Below are 20,862 nucleotides of genomic sequence, written 5' to 3'. Positions count from 1 at the left end.
TTCATTAGCTCACTTACGATCTGATTCAACAATTTTTAGTCTAAAATATAAATAGTAAAGTTTTTTCCTGGAAAAATTCAAAGCTAGCTTTTCATCCCCACGAGTTTTGAACAATAAAAAAGAAAAAACCCATTTATGTGTTGATTTTATTTGGCCTTTATATGTTTACTTTTTTTATTTAATAAAAAAATATCGCATGTCACAATACACGGTTAAGATTTTTTTTACAAAAGATTAACAGTTGAATAATCGAGTATGTTGACACCATTTTTTTGATAAAACGGGGTCGACTTAGATTTTAAAAACGAACATGGGAGTTGCCACCAATCCTTTTTGATAAGGTATGATCGGGTCACCTTGAAAAGTGGTTGTTTTTAATAAACAATTTAATTTTATTAAAACAACGATTTTGGTCCACGAAATTCAAAAAAAAGGGCTCGGGAGTCGGTTATTACGAGGAAGGATTAGCACCCTCGTAACACCCAAAATTGGTACCTAGTTGATTAATTAATGTCTTAGTGTTGAAGATTGAAAATTTTAAAGAGATTCGAAAATACGATCCTTGTATTAAAAACTTGTATAAATCAAATTACATGTTAAGACCCTCTCATTTCGGAGAGAGAAAATGTCATACCTAATGAGTTAGGGCATGTTATTTCACATTCTCAAAAATGAGCTTTTCCTTTAAAAACTCATGCAATAAAATTCAAAAGGATATTCAATTGTTTAAGTCAGATGAAGAAAATCGCAGCCCAATACGTTAGGGCACAATTTCTCAAAATTCTAAACATTGAATATTGCCTTTATTTTTTTAAAAAAAAATCCTCATTTCGAGAAAACAACGTGTCATATCCAATGCGTTAGGACACAACGTATTGAATTCCCGATAATGAGTTTTTTATGTTTTTTTTTATTAAAGAGCATTCTCGATTATTTAGATTCAACGAAGAAAATTGGAACCCAATACATTAGGGCTCAATCCTCTCGAATCTAAACACGAAATTTTACTTATTTGAAAGTCGAAACTTATACGTCGAGATAAATTAATCTAACTTGAAATAGTAGAAATGAAACACGAGGTTAATATGCGTACCAAAACAAAAATGAATACGATGATGTAAAAATAATACGAGTAATAGCAACAAAAATAAGATAAATAAAAAGTACAAATTAATAACATACGACATAGCAATGTATACAAGTAAATAAAATTAAAGCATTCTTTCAAATCAATAATGAAAATGAAATAAATAAATAAATAAATAAAATTATGAATAAAAAGTAAAAAGATATATATGTGTGTGCATAAAATTATGAAAATATGAAAAATCTATGTACGTAAAAATATATGTAAGTATGTATGTGTACATATATATATGTATATAAAGTTATGAAATATATATAAAATATAAAGGTAGGTATATGTATATGTATTTATAAAATAAAAGCGTATATATATATATATATATATTATGTGCATGTATGCATTGTAAAATATATAAAATATATGTATACATGAATTATAAACTATGGAAAATTAATAAGAAAATATAGACTTTAAAATATAAAGAGTATGTATAAGTATGTGTATATACATTTGTGAAAATGAAACAGGATACATGTAAGTATATATATGTAAAAATTTAAAACGTGCATATAAATACATACATGTATATAAGTTATAAAATATATAAAAAATATAAACGTATATATGTATGTAAATATTAGATATGTATATATGTGTATATATATAGAGAGAGGCAATTATATAATAATAATAATAATAATATAATAAGAAACATATATTTAAAATTTACATAGTAAGTATAAACAAAAATATGATGATAATAATAATAATAATAATAATAATAATAATAAACATTAATATAATATAATAATGAGGAGTAAATAATTATATAAAAAAACAAGTATAATAATAATTATATCCATTAATAAAATAACAAAAATAACAACAAAACGACCAATTTAAATTCTAGAACAAAGATAGCTAAATGAAATTCTGATTCAATGCATCAAGTTAAAGAGGCTGCCATACAATTATTCAAAAGTTTGGTTCTTGTCTCATTTTTCGAGTTGGTATTAATCAATTGGTTAAATTTATCATTCCATTATTAAATGATAAAGGAAGGTTAATGATAATGTGAAGTACAATTTATTTTTGAGGGCCTAAAATTAAATTATATATTTTTACGATAATAAAATGTAATTTTATTATTTTAATAGCCTATATTTTATAATTTTAAAAGATTAAATCAAAATTTTATCATTTTGGGGCCAAAGTTAAAATTTACCTTTACTAATTTAAAATTTTATAAATTATAAATGAGCTAAAAGGGAAAATTTTCATTTGAGGAGTCCCGTGCTAGCCCTTGATTAAGGGTGCATTTCAACCTTAATCACTTTAAAATTAAGACAAATAACTCGTCAAACACTCTAAATAGGGGTGTTCGTATTTTAGTCACCCTAAATTTTTTTCGTTCAAATGCACCGTTAACCTTCCGTTACCATTTAATGACGGAGTGATTAATTTGATCAATTTCTTTTTTGAGTGACCAAATTAAAAAAAAAAATTTGGGGTGACCAAAATAAGTTTGTTTGTTTATGAATTGATTGTTTTGTTTATTATTATATGATACATATATATTAAAGGCATAATGATGAATTAGCTCTCAATATTTATATGATTTGTCAATTTGACTCTTTTTTTTGACTTAAATTGAACCATTAACCTTTTAAAAAGTAATCAAATCATTTTTTAACAAAAAGTTGATTAAAATATCAATTTTTCAATGATGTTGGCGGGTACCTCAATGGTACTCTGATATGCTTCATGCTGAAATGATATCATTTGTCTTATATGTAACGTTAATAATAATTTAATAATTATAAAATATTTAAAAATAAAATTACTTAAAATTCAAAAAAAATAATATAAAATATAAGAAATTAGCATGAAGTAGATGTGGCTTGCCATGTAAGCTACTGTGTTTAAAAGTTTAACATTTTAACCAATATTTCGGTTAAAAAAATAGTAATTTGACTTTTTTTAAAAGGTTGATAGTCAAATTCAAATTTAGCTAAAAAAAACTTAAATGAAAAAATTAGCCCTTAAACTATAGTGCTTTTCCCACTTGGCACCCAAAAAATTTTTTTAGTCAAAAGTATCACCTAAACTTTGATACCGTGACCACTTTTGACACGAGGTATATTTAGATATTTTTATTTTATTCACTGTTTTTTCTTTCTTTCATCCACTCTTCTTCGCCCTCAAAACCCTAGCCAACTTCTTCAATCTCTCTTCAAAGCAGAATATTTTATAATTTCATCACACAATTTTTCTCATATCGCTTCAGTTTTAAGGGAAACTCGTCTCCAATTTCATTACCTCACTTACGATCTGATTCAACCATTTTTAGTCTAAAATATAAATAGTAAAGTTTTTTCCTGGAAAAACTCAAAGCTAGCTTTTCATCCCCACGAGTTTTGAAAAATAAAAAAGAAAAAACCCATTTATGTGTTGATTTTATTTTCCCTTTATATGTTTAATTTTTTTATTTAATAAAGAAATATCGCATATCACAAGACACGGTTAAGATTTTTTTTACAAAAGATTAACAGTTGAATAATCGAGTACTTTCAATTGATCAAATTTGAATATTTAACCACTTCATCTGCTTCTTCCTTGAGATTTTTGGAGTTTTGATTTTGTTTTGAATATTCAACCACATGTGCAATGCTTTGATGATCAAATTAAAACTTTGGGAAGTTGATAGAGAGGTTAATTTACAAGCTATAAATAGACCTAAATTCCTATGTAAAGAGAGCCAAGTTAATTTACAGAATAATTTAGCTCAAGGAAACATTTCCTTAAAAGAGTACTGTATAAAAAAAGGGTTACCAACATGAGTGTTGATGCTAAGATTGAGTTCCCAGTCATTGAATTCCGTTCATCGGATTTGGAGCGAGGAACTAATGGGTGGCACCGATTGTGCAACAAAGTTCGAGAGGCTTGTGAGACTTTCGGTTGTTTTGAGGTGGTGTATGACACGATATCGACGGAAGTTCGAGAGGAGATGTTTAGGTTGATGAAAGAACTGGTTGAGGTTCCAGTGGAGAGAAAACAAAAAGAACGTTCTTCCCCCGCCTAGCCATGGCTGGGTTGGACCAAGCAGTGAAGTTTCTCCGTTGTATGAAGGCTTTGGACTTGGAGATGCCTCCAATTATGATTCTGTTAACAACTTTGCTCAACTTATGTGGCCTGAAGGTCACCCACGATTTTGGTAACAACAATTCTTTGATTTTTCTAATTTCACAGGCTGTATTGGTTTTGATAATTTCTAGTTTGAGTTAAGGGGATTCGAGTTAATGACTTTTTATAGTTAAATTGAGTTAAGTTTAAATTCGGGTTAATTAAATTAATTTGTTTATATATAGAATTGACGAATCTATTTTAATGTATTAAAATAGATGTCCAGGTTACACTAAGGGATTATAAGTCATGATATTACATGAATATTCAGGTTGAATTTTGAGTCGTTGGCTAAATCACACTGTATTAACTAAAGAATTGTAATTAAGTTTGGCTTTGACTTTGACTCTGATTTTGGCTCTAATCTCATATTCTGTATTTGAATAACCCTTACCACCTACAACTTAAAAAGAAATTTCATGGGTTTGTTTCCTTTCCTTTCATTAATTTATTGGACATTTTTTTAGGAATGATTTTTTTTAGTGAAAGAAATTGTAGTAAGAAAATAGGAGAGGGGATTCTAATTTTTATATAGGTTACCTCTTAAGAGTGGCTACGTGTATTAGCTCCAGAGTCAAGTTTTTATCTTTTTCACATAACATATTTGGATTTGAACTCATAATTAAGTGTGAAGCTAGAACAATCTTTTAGGGGGTGAATGAAATTTTAATTTTTTATAGTCTATATCTTTATAAATTTTAAAAGATTAAATTAAATTTTTATAATTTTAGGGGGCCAAAGTATAATTTTACCTTTACTAATTTAAAATTTTAAAATTTTTTAAAGGGCCTGAATAATAATTTTTCATTACCAACCCCCTAGATTCGCCCCTGCTCATAATGTACTTAGAATCATAGATTTGGAATCTTACAAAATTTAGAATCTAACAAATCATTTCCGTTGTTTGATCTTTTGTCCCAGTGACATTGCACATACCATGGGAACACAATTGGAGGTGCTAAACAAGTTAATTTGGTTAATGCTAATTGATAGTTATGGATTAGGAGATGATTCACTGAAGATGAACTACACAACAATTATGCGGATGATGAAATACATGCCCCCTCCACCAGGGGAGAATGAGATAGGATTCTTTCCTCATACTGATAAACCTGTCAGCACATTAATTTGTGAGAATCAAATTCCAGGGTTGGAAATTGAGGTCAACAATGGCCAATGGATCAAGCTAACTAATTTATCTCCTTCTTCTTTTGTCTTCGTGGTTGGAGATCCTCTCATGGTATGTTTATATTCTTTATATTCAATTTTTAATTTACTTAAAACTTCATTTATATGATAAAATTTAAAATACAACTGCTAAATTATTAAAATATCAATTATATAAAAATTTATGAAACTTAACTAGTTTTTATTTTTTTTTTTTGTGTTGTCTGGGATTTTGAGAAAGAAAAGTAAATATAGATTCTTTTAATAATCTGACCCTTGGTAACGATACCTTGGGTCAAATTTGCTCAAAAACATTTGAAAATTTTGTTAAAACCCTACAAAGAATTTGAATCATTTCAACATTTAAAATCAATTCAATTCAATTCAAAACATTCCAATTTCCACCACAATTACTACAGAATCATATCACAAATACATAGATTTTAAACTCTTAATAATAAACTCAATTCAATAGTATTAACGTATTTCATTTATGCACCAAACTAACTCAACTTCTCAAAGTCTGCATATTAGTCACTTTAGCAAAAATTTACACCAAGTACCTATGTACATGCCATACTGACTCCAAAATTTATATATACCCTCTTGTCACTTGGGGGTGGTGATGAGATGGGATGCCCTCGACCTCGATAATAGCCCAATAGGATCAACTGTACCTACTTGTTGGAAAACTAACGCGTTAAGTTTGAAAAGACTTAGTAAATATTTCAATATGTGAAAATCTACAACCAATAAAAATAAATAATATTTATTCTATAAATACATACTTCATATAAATTTAATCCCTAATATTCAATACATTTACCAAGGTTGTACTTATCGTTATTTACCATAATCCTTTATTGATTTTAAGCAAATTTATGATAGTATAGCCCAATGTAAACTAGCTGAACACTTAGGATATACAGAAGAGACAAATTATTGCATTTTTATGTATTTTATGTAACAATAAGCGCTTAGATTTCCTTTATGGCATGCCATCTATATCCTAATAATTCTGGACTCATCTACATGAGATTTATTTATCATCGACCATTACATTTATTCATTTAACATAAACTGGTACAACTTTATTCTTTTCACAATTTAGTCCTAATTGCAAGAATTATGATTTGTAAATCTTATTCACACTTATCACACACAACACCACAACTTTCACATTCTTTCATCTAAAACCATTTTTTTCTAGAAATATCATATCATATTTTAATTTCATTACAAATTAGTCATTTTTCCATTTTCACCACAACTACCAAAATTGCACAACATAAATTAAGATTATAATATTTACATTACTTTCCTCTAATAATTACTTCACATAAACATTATGATTTTAGTAATTAAACTACTTAATTTACATAATTTCCTAATTAACATAGCTTAAACAAGGTTAAATACTTGAAGTACATACAACCAAAAATTTGGATGATAGATTCTTCTTCCTTCTTACTCTTTAGCCAACTCTTTCCCTTTTCCTTCAACTTGATCTTCAATCTTCTTCTCTTCCTTTAAAGTTTTGATGGAGAGAAATTTTGGGGTGACGGTTTGCTTGTGGAGAAAGATGATAATCTTTTCATTTTTTTCTCTTCCTTTCTACACAATTCTACTGAAAAATCTAATGATTTTTATTTAAAAATGGTCAAATTACTATCTAGTCCCCTAGCTATTCATCTTTACACTAAGACTCCTTATAATTATGCCTATAAATATCTAGTTGACCAATTACCATATTACCCTCAATCATATTTACAATTCCATGTATGAGTCATATTTTTACTTGGTAAGATTTCCTATTAGTCTTTCCTTTTTCCACATTTTCCATATATTCTCATAACTTTCTAATTTCATACTTTCACCACAACAATTTATTTACTCTTTCAATTTAGTCAATGCTTTTATTTTAAGTTTTCTTATTTAAGGAGTATTTTCTAATTTCCTATCGGGTCTAAAAACTTTCTAATTTCATACTCAAAGTCTCTATTTGTTCTATTTCAAAAATTCTCCACTAATTCCAAACCCGATCCATCACTGTACCTAATTTCGAGTCAAAACATGGTCGTTACAATAATAATGTAAATGAATATTATTCGTTGAACTTATGACTCCAAAAAGATGCAACAAAATCAAACACCAAAACAAGGGGAACAAACTCCAAAAAAGAAAACTTAGGCAGTCAATGCTAGACCCCAAGTCCCCATCAAACAAAGACACACCCCATTAATCTCACAGCTTCATGAAGAACTCATCTCCAATTCACGAAACAAGCCTTTAAAAACAAACTCCAACATAAGCCCGCATAAATCCATAAACATTTGCCACCAATCCATTAAAGAACAACCCAAGCAAGAAATCATAAGTAGAGTGATGTCAACAATTACCATAAAATATTTATGGATGTTTTTACACTAAATCTCCGGTTCAAATTTTGAATAACCTGTTTATCATGCTCATAATATATATTAGACTATTGACATTGAATGTGAATGCTTATCATAAAATTAATACTTATCAATTTTGATTTTGAAAATTGAAGGCATGGAGTAATGGAAGATTGAAATCAGCGAAGCACAGAGTACTGATTAGAGGAGACAAAGATCGCTTTTCTATAGCAGCTTTTGTCTTACCAAATAAGGGTACCATAATCAAGACACCCAAGGAGCTTATAGATGAGCAACATCCTCGGGTTTTCAAGGACTTTGATTTCATGGAATTCTACTCTTTTGCCTTTTCCGACCCAGCAAGGAGCAGAGATAGTGGCCAGGTGCTCTATGACTTTGCTGCTCTCTCACCACCAGTTCCCAGTTAAAATCTTGGCCATTTCGACAAGTCCAATCCCAGTTACAAATAATAAATTGAATCCTATACTCAAGATCTGCATTCTCGTGTTGTATTACTATGTTGAGGTTAGTTATAATTGTGTGATTGTATGGTGCTAAGGTTACTAAATCTATCGTGTAATTTAGTTCACTTATGTGTTCTTTTATCTTTTAAATAAATAAATAATAAATAAAGAGTCCAAAAACTGTTCCATTTACTATTGTATGAAAATCTTCTAGCTGACTTTCTTTATATCATTTTTGTTTCCTTTTACGACAAATGAATTCATCATTTATTTTTCATAGTAAGGAAATGAGAAAATTAAGATTACATATGTCAATTTATGGAGAATAAATAAAATCATAGATAAAAATTTAAGATTATATTCGTCAATTTATGGAGAATAAATAAGTTGTCCGGTTTGATACATTATAGAAAATAGATTTTAATTTTTTTCAATTTTTAATTGATGAAATTTTAATATTCAACCTCGTAATTTTATATTAAGTACCGTGTATATATATATATATATTAACCAAGTGCACCATCCTTGTTTTGCTTGGTTAATTATATATTTATCTTCATGTGGAAGACGATTGAAGACAGCCATCCAAGTAATAGGACAATGTTTTGGAATTGTAGAGAGTTGTTTTGATGAAGAGAGGAAGCGTTATAAGTAAGTGAATGAGATGTACCGGAAGAAGGCAGATAGGAAGATCGGAGCAAATTTGGTAACACTGAACTCAGTGACAGGTGGTGATTGGTACGGTGGAGAAAGGGAAAAGTGGCTGAAGATAAAGCTAAGCAAAGTAAATAAATTGGGAGAATTTTAAAGAGAACTTTGAGAGTCAGAATTCTAAAGTGTCAAAAGTCCTTACATCAATTGTGAAAAGCTCCTTCTTACAATGCCTCAAAAAATGGAAGTTACAAAGTCGGCAATTAATGAGAATAATGAAATAAATTTTAGTTACAATGACATTAATGGTTAAGATGTGATGATGAAGAGTTTTTGTTGGTGATGGTGATGGTGATGATGAAGAATTCGCTATATTTCTGAAAGAAGGGAAAAATATTCAATGTTAGAGGAAAACTTTTAACTGCCTCCATATCTAATCTACCAAGTTAATCTCTCTAGAATATCCCAATAGTAAAGATTGTTGACACCATTTTTTGGATGAAAAACGGGATCGACTTGGGTTTTGACGAAAACGAATAAAACGGGAGTCGCCACCAATCCTTTTTTATGAGGTGTGATTGGATCACCTTGAAAACTGGTTGTTTTAAATAAACGGTTTAATTTTATTAAAACAACAAGTTTTGTCCACGAAATTCAGAAAAAACGGGTTCGGGAGTCGGTTACGCACGAGGAAGGATTAGCACCCTCGATACGCCCAAAATTGGTACCTAGTTGATTACTTAATGTCTTAGTGTCGAAAAACTGAAAACTTTAAAGAAATTTAAAATACGATCCTTAAAAAAAAACTCGAATGGCATGGATTAAAATTCAAGAGAATATCTGACAATTTGGTTAAACGAGAAAAATCGACACCCAGCACCTTAGGGCATGTTTTCTCAAATTTCCAAATACAAAACATTGTCTTATTTTAAAATTTTTTAAAAGGATATTAAGCCATTTGGTTGAACGAGAAAAATCGACACCCAGCACCTTAGGGCATGTTTTCTCGAATTTCCAAACGCAAAACATTGCCTTATTTTGAAATATATTTTTTAAGGATATTAATATGCATAACAAAATGTTAATGAATGCAATAATGTGAGCATAAATAATACGAACAACAATAATAAAATACGATAAATAAAAAAGGATAAATCGACAACATACAAAATAATAAGTAATAAACAAACAAAAGATAATAATAATGGACATGTAAATAAATAAATAAATAAAATGAGTAAAATTATAAAGATAGAAAAGATATATATATATATGTATATATAAAATAATGGAAATATGAAAATGTATGTAAGTATATATTTTAAAGTTATTACACATAAAATTATGCAAATATGTGTGTACATACATATGTACGTATATCACAATTATCAACTATAAGAAAGTATATATATATATATATAGGTACGTACATATATATAATAAATTATAAAAATATGCAGATGTATATATATTATAATATATATATATGTATACATACAGTTACAAAAATAAGAATAAGACATGTATATATACTTCAGGTTTATAAAATATAAGAGTATGTAGGTATGTATATATATGCATATGAAGGTAAAATTAAAATGATAATAATAATAACTAGTTAATAAAATTGCAACGACTAAATGAAAGGGAAATAAAACTAATAATAATAATAATAATAATAATAATAATAATAATAATAATAATATGAAATTTGTTAGAAAAATAAACAAATTAGCAAAAGGATTAGATTAAACATTAAAACAAGATTCAGGGGTTCAAAATGCAAATAAACGAAAAGGGCGGAACTGCTCAACATTCATAAAACATGGAGGGACCAGGCGCAAATAGCCCACATCATGAAAACGCGGATCCCCGAGCGGGTCGGTCGCTGGTCATGGAGGACTAAACGGCGCCGCTTTGTTAACACATTAAAACTAATTTTTTTACAAAAATTCATTTTCGATTGAAGAGAAACAAAAAATTTCAAAACAATTTTTCTCCTCTGCTTTTTAAAAAAACGACGACCCTCCCTCCCTTCTATCAAAACTCCGCCATTAAAGTTTTTTCGCCTCCCACAAGACCATTGTCGTGGCCCTAGGCCGATGGCAAGGAAATGGGCTACTCGGCCTCCCATCGAAGCGCACCAAAGCTCGGCCAACAACCCAAGGACCGAGGGCCTTAGATCCCTCCCTAGAAACCGATTCCGACGACGGTAAGAGGTCCTCCGACGACGGAGCCACAGGCGAGTAGGTGCGGCCTCTTTCCTTTTTCTTTTTTTTATTTAATATACAAAATAAAGAAAATAATAATAAAAATAAAAAGAAATGCAAATCGATAGAAAAAATAACCTTGAATCTATTTTTTCTTTTATTTCTTCTCATAATGTGTTTTTTGTTTTTACAAAAATCGGAAGGGCCATACAAAGATGATATTCGGCCTCTTTATAGCCGATTTTGCTTCTATTTTTCTCTCGCTATTGTCGCTATGTGTTTTCTTCTTTGTTGCGTAATTGACGTTGATGGAGCAAGTGGGTGAGGGGACGTGCGGTGCAAGCAAAGGGCGAGCTAGGGACGTCTTGGCGCTAGGCTAGGGTTAGGGGATTAGGTTTCTTTTTAGGATTTGGGCTGATTGGGTTTGATTTAGGTGGGTTGGGATTTGGGTATTTATTGGGCCATCTGATTTGGGTTTGTAATTGGGTTATTTTGGGTTTGTTTGTTCGGGTCGGCGAAATTAGGTCGCTATAATGCCCTCTTTGCTCGTTGTCGTGTAACGAGAATAGAGCAAAGACCAAGAAAGGCCAATTTTGCCCGGTCTCGCTTGTTTTGGACTTGTCGTGGTGCTTTTCTTCAAGTAGCTTCACTCCAGTCCACTGTGTCTTGTTGCTTCAATCCATTCCACTGCACTTCAGGGAGATTTGACTTGTAGCTTCAATCTTCTTTGCAGTAACTTCAGGGGGACGAGATTCGTGGTTTAAATTTACTTCCCTACTATCTTGGGAAGATAAGATTCATCGTCTTTGATCTGCTCCACTATTACGTAGGGGGACAAGATCTGCAATCTTCAATCTATTCCACTGCTATCCAGGGAGATAGAATTACTGGCTTCAATGTGATGTGATCTACTCTACTGTAACTTCAGAGAGATAAGATCTTTTATTTTAATCCACTCCACTGTAACTTCAGAGAGATAGGATTACTAGCTTAAATCTACTCCACTGTAATCTCAGAGAGAAGATCTCTGGCTTCAATCTGATGTAATCTACTCTACTGTAACTTCAGAGAGATAAGATCCTTTATTTTAATCCGCTCCACTGTAATCTCAGGGAGATAGGATTACTATCTTCAATCTGCTCCGCTGATATCTCAGGGAGATAAGATCTGAAATTCTTCCTCTGCTCCACTGTAATATCAGGAAGATAAGACCTGGTGTGATCTCGCTTCATCAGTAACTTCGAGAGATAAGATCCTTTATTTTAATCCGCTCCATCAGTAACTCGTGGAGATAGGATTATGTCTTCAATCGCTCATTGTAACCTTAGGGAGATAAGATCTCAAAGTCTTGGTCTACTCTCATCAGAACCTCGGGAGATAAGACTGTGTGATCTCGCTCTATCAGTAACCCAGAGAGATAAGATCCTTTATTTTAATCCGCTCCACTCAGAATCTCGAGAGATAGGATTATGTCTTCGATCTGCTCCACAGTAACCTCAAGGAGATAAGATCTCAAAGTCTTGGTCTACTCTCATCAGAACCTCGGGGAGATAAGACTGTACGATCTGCTTCATCAGAACTTCGGAGAGATAAGATCCTTTATTTTAATCCGCTCCACTGTAACTTCAGGGAGATAGGATTATGTCTTCAATCTGCTCCGCTGTAACCTCAGGGAGATAAGATCTGAAAGTTTTCGGTCTACTCCACTGTAACCTCAGGGAGATAAGATCCTTTATTTTAATCCGCTCCACTGTAACTTCAGGGAGATAGGATTATGTCTTCGATCTGCTCTGCTGTAACCTCAGGGAGATAAGATCTGAAAGTCTTCGGTCTACTCTACTGTAACCTCAAGGAGATAAGACCTGGTGCGATCTGCTCTACCGTAACTTCAGAGAGATAAGATCCTTTATTTTAATCCGCCCATCGTAATCTCTGGAGATAGGATTATGTCTTCGATCTGCTCATTGTAGAACCTCAAGGAGATAAGATCTCAAAGTCTTCTGCCTACTCTCATCAAACCTCGGGGAGATAAGACTCAGTGCGATCTGCTTCATCAGTAACTTCAGAGAGATAAGATCCTTTATTTTAATCCGCTCATCAGTAATCTCAAGGAGATAGGATTATGTCTTCAATCGCTCCACAGTAACCTCGTGGAGATAAGATCTCGAAAGTCTTGGTCTACTCCATCAGTAACCTCGGGGAGATAAGACCGTGTGACCTACTTCATCAGTAACTTTAGAGAGATAAGATCTTTTATTTTAATCCGCCCATCAGTAACTCGTGGAGATAGGATTATGTCTTCGATCTGCTTCATTGTAACCTCGTGGAGATAAGATCTCAAAGTCTTGGTCTACTCTCATCAGAACCTCGGGGAGATAAGACTCAGTGCGATCTCGCTTCATCAGTAACTTCAGAGAGATAAGATCCTTTATTTTAATCCGCTCCACTCAGAATCTCGGGGAGATAGGATTATGTCTTCAATCTGCTCCGATGTAACCTCAGGGAGATAAGATCTGAAAGTCTTCGGTCTACTCCACTGTAACCTCAGGGAGATAAGACTCAAAGCGATCCGCTTCATCAGAACTTCGGAGAGATAAGATCTTTTATTTTAATCCGCCCACTTGTAACTCGTGGAGATAGGATTATGTCTTCGATCTGCTCCGCTGTAACCTCAGGGAGATAAGATCTAAAATTCTTCAGCCAGCTTCACTACAACCGAGAGAGGTAAGGTTCGTCTTCGACCTGCTTCGCTGTCAATGCAAGAAGGCAAGATCTGTTGTCTTCAACCAGCTCCATCACAACCGAGGGAGGCAAGGTTTGTGTCTTCGACCTGCTTCGCTGTCAATGCAGGAAGGCAAGATCTTTTGTCTTTAACCAGCTCCATCACAACCGAGAGAGGCAAGGTTTGTGTCTTTGACCTGCTTCGCCGTCAATGCAGGAAGGCAAGATCTTTTGTCTTTAACCAGCTCCACTGCAACCAATGAAGGCAAGGCTTTGTTTTCGATCCGCTTTCTCGTTAACGCAGAAGGCAAGATCTCGCTTTTTAACCACTCCACCGCAACCAATGAAGGCAAGGCTTTATTTTCGATCTTCACCGATCGTTCTCCGGGAAACATGACCAGATAATGAACCTAATTATGCCTAAAGATTAGGATGGAATGATCAAAATGAATCAAATGCTCCTAACTAGACATGTGTGAACGGTGTTTGCATGAATGCAAAATTTTATTTTTCCGAGAATGATCCTGCCGAGGTTATCATTACTCGAAGTTTATTAAGGCTTTGTGACTGACGTGCTACAACGTCTTCTCACTTGACCGACTTCTCCAAAGCATCACTTCAAATGATTGCCCCAATCGTGAAATCCACTAGGACACAAAATTTGTACCATCATTCTCCCACTGCAACCCAATAGTAGAAATATGTGGCATTTCCTCAATCTTCTCCTATCACAATTCAAGGATACAGGACGCAAATCATTCTAGTTCCTCACACCATTCCCAAGGTGTCATTCTCATGTGCAAATAAATGATATCTTCTCCGAGGTAAGCTCTTACTATTGCCTGATGATCATTGCTTGCTTGTTCATTTAAGCTTTGTCGCCAACATGACGTCTTGTCAATCAATACATTTGACAACAAAAATCCAAAGAGAGAGTCTAAATTTAGACTATTCCTTCTCAAATTTCCAACCTTTAAGTTTGGTGTGTTCTAAACAATAGTCCTGTTTCAGGTTCCTGTATTATTTAGAAACTTTTCAGAGTAATATGCAAAACTTCCTTTGTGAAAGTTTTATTAGTCCATTAATCATTATTCCAATGCAACATGTTTGTAAAAAGGTCATAACAATAGATAAGAATAAAGTTGGTTCTGAGCATAACTCGAAAAAACAAATTATCAAAAATAGTAAAGAAGGATGACAAAGAAATTGATTAGGAACGTGTATCTTGGAAAAGAATGAAATATGCCAAGAACAACAAATAATATGAGAATTGGGTTCCCCAGATATCGCAGCTTGAACTTCTCTGTACAAACTTTCTGAAGACCCTTTTGAGTTGGACATGTGTTTAGGAGATCTACAGTGCTCTGTCGATGCCCCCAAGATGTCGCCTATCCTTTCCTGTTGATTCAGGCATAGCAAGATCACCACATGCCCCTAATCTGATCACTTCATGCCTCATTCTGATCAATATTTGAGCTGCCCTTTTTGGGTTTTCAACTCAAATCCCCTTTGGCCTAAGGTGCCCTTTGCGGGTTTTCCCCTTAGCCTCTCCATTTTTACTTTTTCATTTTTTCATTTTTTTCACCCTTTTTTTTTGACTCAAAGTGCCCTTTTGCAGGTTTTCACCTTGGTCATTCCTTCCTCTTTAAACGAAGTGTTTCTTGACTGGATCCGAGTTTATAGGATTAGCAATCTCACTCAGGATCAGTGCTCCTCTAAAAATGGTCTTATTTACAACATAAGGACATTCCTGGTTTGGCGTTCATTTCCCTTTAGAATCCTTTCGTTAAGGACGAATCTTTTTCAACATCCAGCCCTCTTGTGGAATTCTCTGAGACGAGTCTGTTTATTATGGGCTCATATTATTTATTTTTGGTACATCTGACCCTGATGAATAGCATTTAACCCGTTTCCTAGGGCCAACTGATCACATTGCGATTGGATCTCTTCAACAAGCAATAAGGGGATTTTAATAGGTAGAACTACCTCAATCCTGTAAACCAAAAAGAGAGGTGTTGCCCCAGTACTGATGTTCGACAAACAATGAGGGCAAATGGTAATTTCTCACGTCAATCCTTGTAAGTCTCAGTCATTTTCCTTCAATTTTCGATGTTCAACTCTAGGAACTTCAGTGAAAAATCGTGGTGTCCACTTCTAAGTTAATTTGAGACCTCAGCTATCGTGCTATAGTTTAAGCTCAATGCATTCTCCAATACCCTCTTCTCTGAAATTCTGTATCGGTATACGATGACTTTGGCTCATGAAGTAGCCTCTCAAAATGAAGCAATGCCCATTAGAATTCTTCGATAATGGTGATGTCCATGCCCCATCTTGCTCAAAATTTGAGTAGCCCTTTTCGGTTTTCAACTCAGATCCACCTTTGATTAAAGCGCCTTTGGGTTTCGCCTTGACCTCTCCTTTTCTTTTTTTTTCTTTTTTCTTCTTTCTTTTTCTCCTATTTTTGGCTTTGATTGATTGATTTTTTTTTTTTTGATTTTTTGATTTTTTTATTTTTTTCTTCTCTTTTTTTTTTGAGTTTGAACTCATGAGATCAGGAAAGTCCTGGTCATGCTTTTCGACTAGAATCAATGTTATTCTAAAGTCTTCCACATAAGATCTTCCACTTTCTTCTTGTATGTGAAAAACCTTCTTAGGTACTAGATTTCTTTCATAGAGCCCTTTTGGGACGCAACTACGACAGAGAACTTTGGATCTTCCTCTTTAATCAGGATAAAGTCCAACAACATCTTGAAATGATGGAAACTAGACTTCAAATAGGCAAAGCTATGCTGACTCAACGAGAGAGGCATTGCCCCGGTAAAGAATTGCATCGTTTGCACTGTAAATTTCTGACATCGTGCTGTTGTACAGGTTTTATTATTGGCGTTTAACCCGGGGCATATCCTGGTATGATCATACGAAGACATCTTTGAACCCTAGAGGTCACTCAATAAGGTGTTGCTTCGTCTCTGCAGTCAGGTCAATTCTAATATTTACCACGCTCACAATTTCTAATGATTCTTTGTGATGTAGGATTTGTCTATCCTCTTATTCAACCATCCTTAACAAGTCAGGAGATAAACTACAATCTTTGTCATTTTCAAAGCTCTAAGATCCCTCTGAACACATGCCTCGCTCAAAAGGAAAATCTGGGTCTGTAGCAGAGTCATTCACGTCATTGATATCCAATGACTCATAATAAGTACCAAAGAATATACAAAAGAAAGTATAAATTTATGAATAATTATTTATACAATATGATTATGAATGAATAAATGATGTGGAAGAAAATCCAAAAGAAAAATAATCAGACATAATTATTCAAAAAGAATGAAAGAATATTGGCTCAAAAGTGAATGCAAAGATGTATTTTATTAGAATAATAACGTTCAGACATTAGCTTATTTCACAAAGGAATTTCTATCGCTTTAGGCTAAAAACAACAAAAATGTTCTGAACATTACTCTAAATAAACCCTGATAACTACAGGGATTTCTTCTGCAGTCTAATTGTTTATAACACTCCCAGGGTTATAAGGGCGGATATCTAACAATGTCCCTTTTCCTTTTTGTCTTCATGTATGCCATTGGTGTGAACACTTGCCAACATTGCTTCATACATCTCATTTATCCCGCTGTCAACATGACTGGGTAGATGGTTTTTTGTACTAGATGAATCACCCAACTTGACAATACCCATGTTGATGAATTTTTCGACTAGCTTCTTGAAGGCAATGCAATTCTCTATTGAATGCCCCGTAATTCCCGCATGGTAGTCACATTGTGCGTTCATGTCATACCATTTGGGATACGGGGGTTGTATGGGTTTTAAGTAATGAGGAGCAACAACATGCGCATCGAATAAGCTTTGATACAACTCCTTATATGACATCGAATTGATGTGAATCGAGCTTCTCAAGACTGTTTCACCCTGTGTTCTTGCTTTAAAGGATTCCGATGTCTGGTGGTTTCTGTCTTTGGCCGGCCTATAGTGATTGGTTTTGAGTGGCCCTTTGTTATATCTGCCTGCATTATCCTCTTTATTCACCTTCTTCCCTAGTGCCTTTGTAGTATCTGGGTATTCTATCCTCATCTTCTTTATTTCGGCTAGATTAGCAACAGGACTAGCTAAATCATTCCTCAAATTGGATTCTAAGCCTGTCAGGCAATTCACTGGTGTCGATGTACCAGTCTGATAATATTGGGATCCGACAAGAAAAGTGCTCCTTGTGGACGCCCATCCGGTCAACTCGACACTTGCTCTGAGTACAATCTAAGGAATAGACAAGATCATCATTATCAACCCCAAAGTAAACCACCGGGTCTTTCACTTCTTTTGACTTTTCAGCTAGCAATCGGTTAAACTGGTTTATCATAGTTCTCCGTAATTCTAGCATCTGATCTCTCATCTCCTGTTGAAATTCAGTTAATTTCTCCTGCATCTGAATCTGCATTCGCTCTAATTTTTCCAACCTTCGTTCCATTTCTCTAGTCTTTGTTTGGTTGGTTGGTTTTCCAGGTTAGCTGAAATAAATTTACTCGTTTAGACTCTTTCAATGCATGTAATGTAATGTAATGCAAATGCATGAAATGAATGCCTAAAGAGACGTTGATTCTGATTCAATTACATTTAGGAAACTTTTCTAGAAAGCAAATTCCCTTACATAAAACGGATACATGTACGGCCTCACCGTCATATTCTAAGAAACATCGGTCCTTTTTTCTTCATCCGCATGTTTGAGGTAATCTCGCCAATTTTCAATAAATGCCACTGCTAGCTCATTTTCTTGATCTTGGTCGCGATCCATCATCTGCCCATCTTCATAAGGCTCGTCAGCTTCTTTAAGGGAGTGGAATGTTGAAGGCTCTTAGACAATTGCCTTGAATCATCAGGCCACGAAGTAGGATCACGAACTCTTCCATCGCCATTCTTGTGTTTCTCAGAATATATTCGGGCAGTCGTATTGTTTTCCACTTTATCAAGGAATCCGTATTCCATGACAAGCTTTCTAATTTAGTAATCGAACTTGAATCAATATCTCTTTCCTAAGATGCAAATGTAATGTAATGCAATCATAATCAAAACACAACAAGAAGGGTTAGAACAAAACATAAGCAAGCACGGAAAAAAAAAATACCTAATCAGGTAAATACTAGGGATTTGGAGTGGCTCTACCTAGGTTAAGTTCCTAAGTCCACTATATGAGGTTTGGCTCTAAAGATAAGGTACCTGAACTAGCAGATTCCTCGATCTTCACCCATTATAGGTTCATATGCATCGAAGTTCGGTTCGGGGAATACATTTCCTATGGTCGCATCGGAGATGAAAATCTCACGAAGACATAGGTATGGATGTATCCCAAAGCGATCCACTATCCTCGCACTGAGGTGAAAACCTCACGAAGGAGTAGCTTCTCACTCCCACTTAAAAGGTGTGACCAGCGGTCATGCAATGCAATGCAGAAAGATATAAAAATTTAAAATACAAAACATGATGAAGACTATAACTCAAAACAAATGAAATGCAATGAGAGGATCGTATATTTAAATCAAATTTTCGACTTTCGACAAAAAGACAAAAAGTAATCAACTCGTGGCTTGACTCTCTTATTTTTGGGTCCCCAGTGGAGTCGCCAAGCTGTTGACACCATTTTTTGGATGAAAAATGGGATCGACTTGGGTTTTGACGAAAACGAATAAAACGGGAGTCGCCACCAATCCTTTTTTATGAGGTGTGATTGGATCACCTTGAAAACTGGTTGTTTTAAATAAACGGTTTAATTTTATTAAAACAACAAGTTTGGTCCACGAAATTCAGAAAAAACGGGTTCGGGAGTCGGTTACGCACGAGGAAGGATTAGCACCCTCGATACGCCCAAAATTGGTACCTAGTTGATTACTTAATGTCTTAGTGTCGAAAAACTGAAAACTTTAAAGAAATTTAAAATACGATCCTTAAAAAAAAACTCGAATGGCATGGATTAAAATTCAAGAGAATATCGACAATTTGGTTAAACGAGAAAATCGACACCCAAAGACCTTAGGGCATGTTTTCTCAAATTTCCAAATACAAAACATTGTCTTATTTTAAAATTTTTTAAAAGGATATTAAGCCATTTGGTTGAACGAGAAAAATCGACACCCAGCACCTTAGGGCATGTTTTCTCGAATTTCCAAACGCAAAACATTTCCTTATTTTGAAATATATTTTTTAAGGATATTAATATGCATAACAAAATGTTAATGAATGCAATAATGTGAGCATAAATAATACGAACAACAATAATAAAATACGATAAATAAAAAGGATAAATTGACAACATACAAAATAATAAGTAATAAACAAACAAAAAGATAATAATAATGGACATGTAAATAAATAAATAAATAAAATGAGTAAAATTATAAAGATAGAAAAGATATATATATGTATATATAAAATAATGGAAATATGAAAATGTATGTAAGTATATATTTTAAAGTTATTACACATAAAAATTATGCAAATATGTGTGTACATACATATGTACGTATATCACAATTATCAACTATAAGAAAGTATATATATATATATATATATAGGTACGTACATATATATAATAAATTATAAAAATATGCAGATGTATATATATTATAATATATATATATATGTATACATACAGTTACAAAAATAAGAATAAGACATGTATATATACTTCAGGTTTATAAAATATAAGAGTATGTAGGTATGTATATATATGCATATGAAGGTAAAATTAAAATGATAATAATAATAACTAGTTAATAAAATTGCAACGACTAAATGAAAGGGAAATAATAATAATAATAATAATAATAATAATAATAATAATAATAATAATAATAATAATAATAATAATAATATGAAATTTGTTAGAAAAATAAACAAATTAGCAAAAGGATTAGATTAAACATTAAAACAAGATTCAGGGGTTCAAAATGCAAATAAACGAAAAGGGCGGA

At 33.0% G+C, this 20,862-nt stretch overlaps 1 protein-coding gene across 2 annotated transcripts in view; it reads left to right on the top strand.

Moving 5' to 3' along the window:
* Window positions 1-8,386, top strand: part of LOC105781766 (probable 2-oxoglutarate-dependent dioxygenase AOP1) — a 70,279-nt gene extending 61,893 nt beyond the window's left edge. Inside the window, exons 2-3 of one of the 2 annotated variants that reach the window (XM_052626582.1) lie at window positions 5,192-5,510; window positions 7,992-8,386. In XM_052626582.1, coding sequence (XP_052482542.1) covers window positions 5,192-5,510; window positions 7,992-8,264 — 592 coding nt within the window. In that variant the 3' untranslated portion in view covers window positions 8,265-8,386. The remainder of the gene's footprint in view (window positions 1-5,191; window positions 5,511-7,991) is intronic. The other variant, XM_052626581.1, reaches the window with a different exon arrangement.
* Window positions 8,387-20,862: the final 12,476 nt, after the last annotated feature.

This window comes from Gossypium raimondii, chromosome 13 (genome assembly GCF_025698545.1).
Source record: "Gossypium raimondii isolate GPD5lz chromosome 13, ASM2569854v1, whole genome shotgun sequence".
NCBI classification, from domain to species: domain Eukaryota; kingdom Viridiplantae; phylum Streptophyta; class Magnoliopsida; order Malvales; family Malvaceae; genus Gossypium; species Gossypium raimondii.
This window is presented reverse-complemented; position numbering and strand designations above follow the sequence as displayed.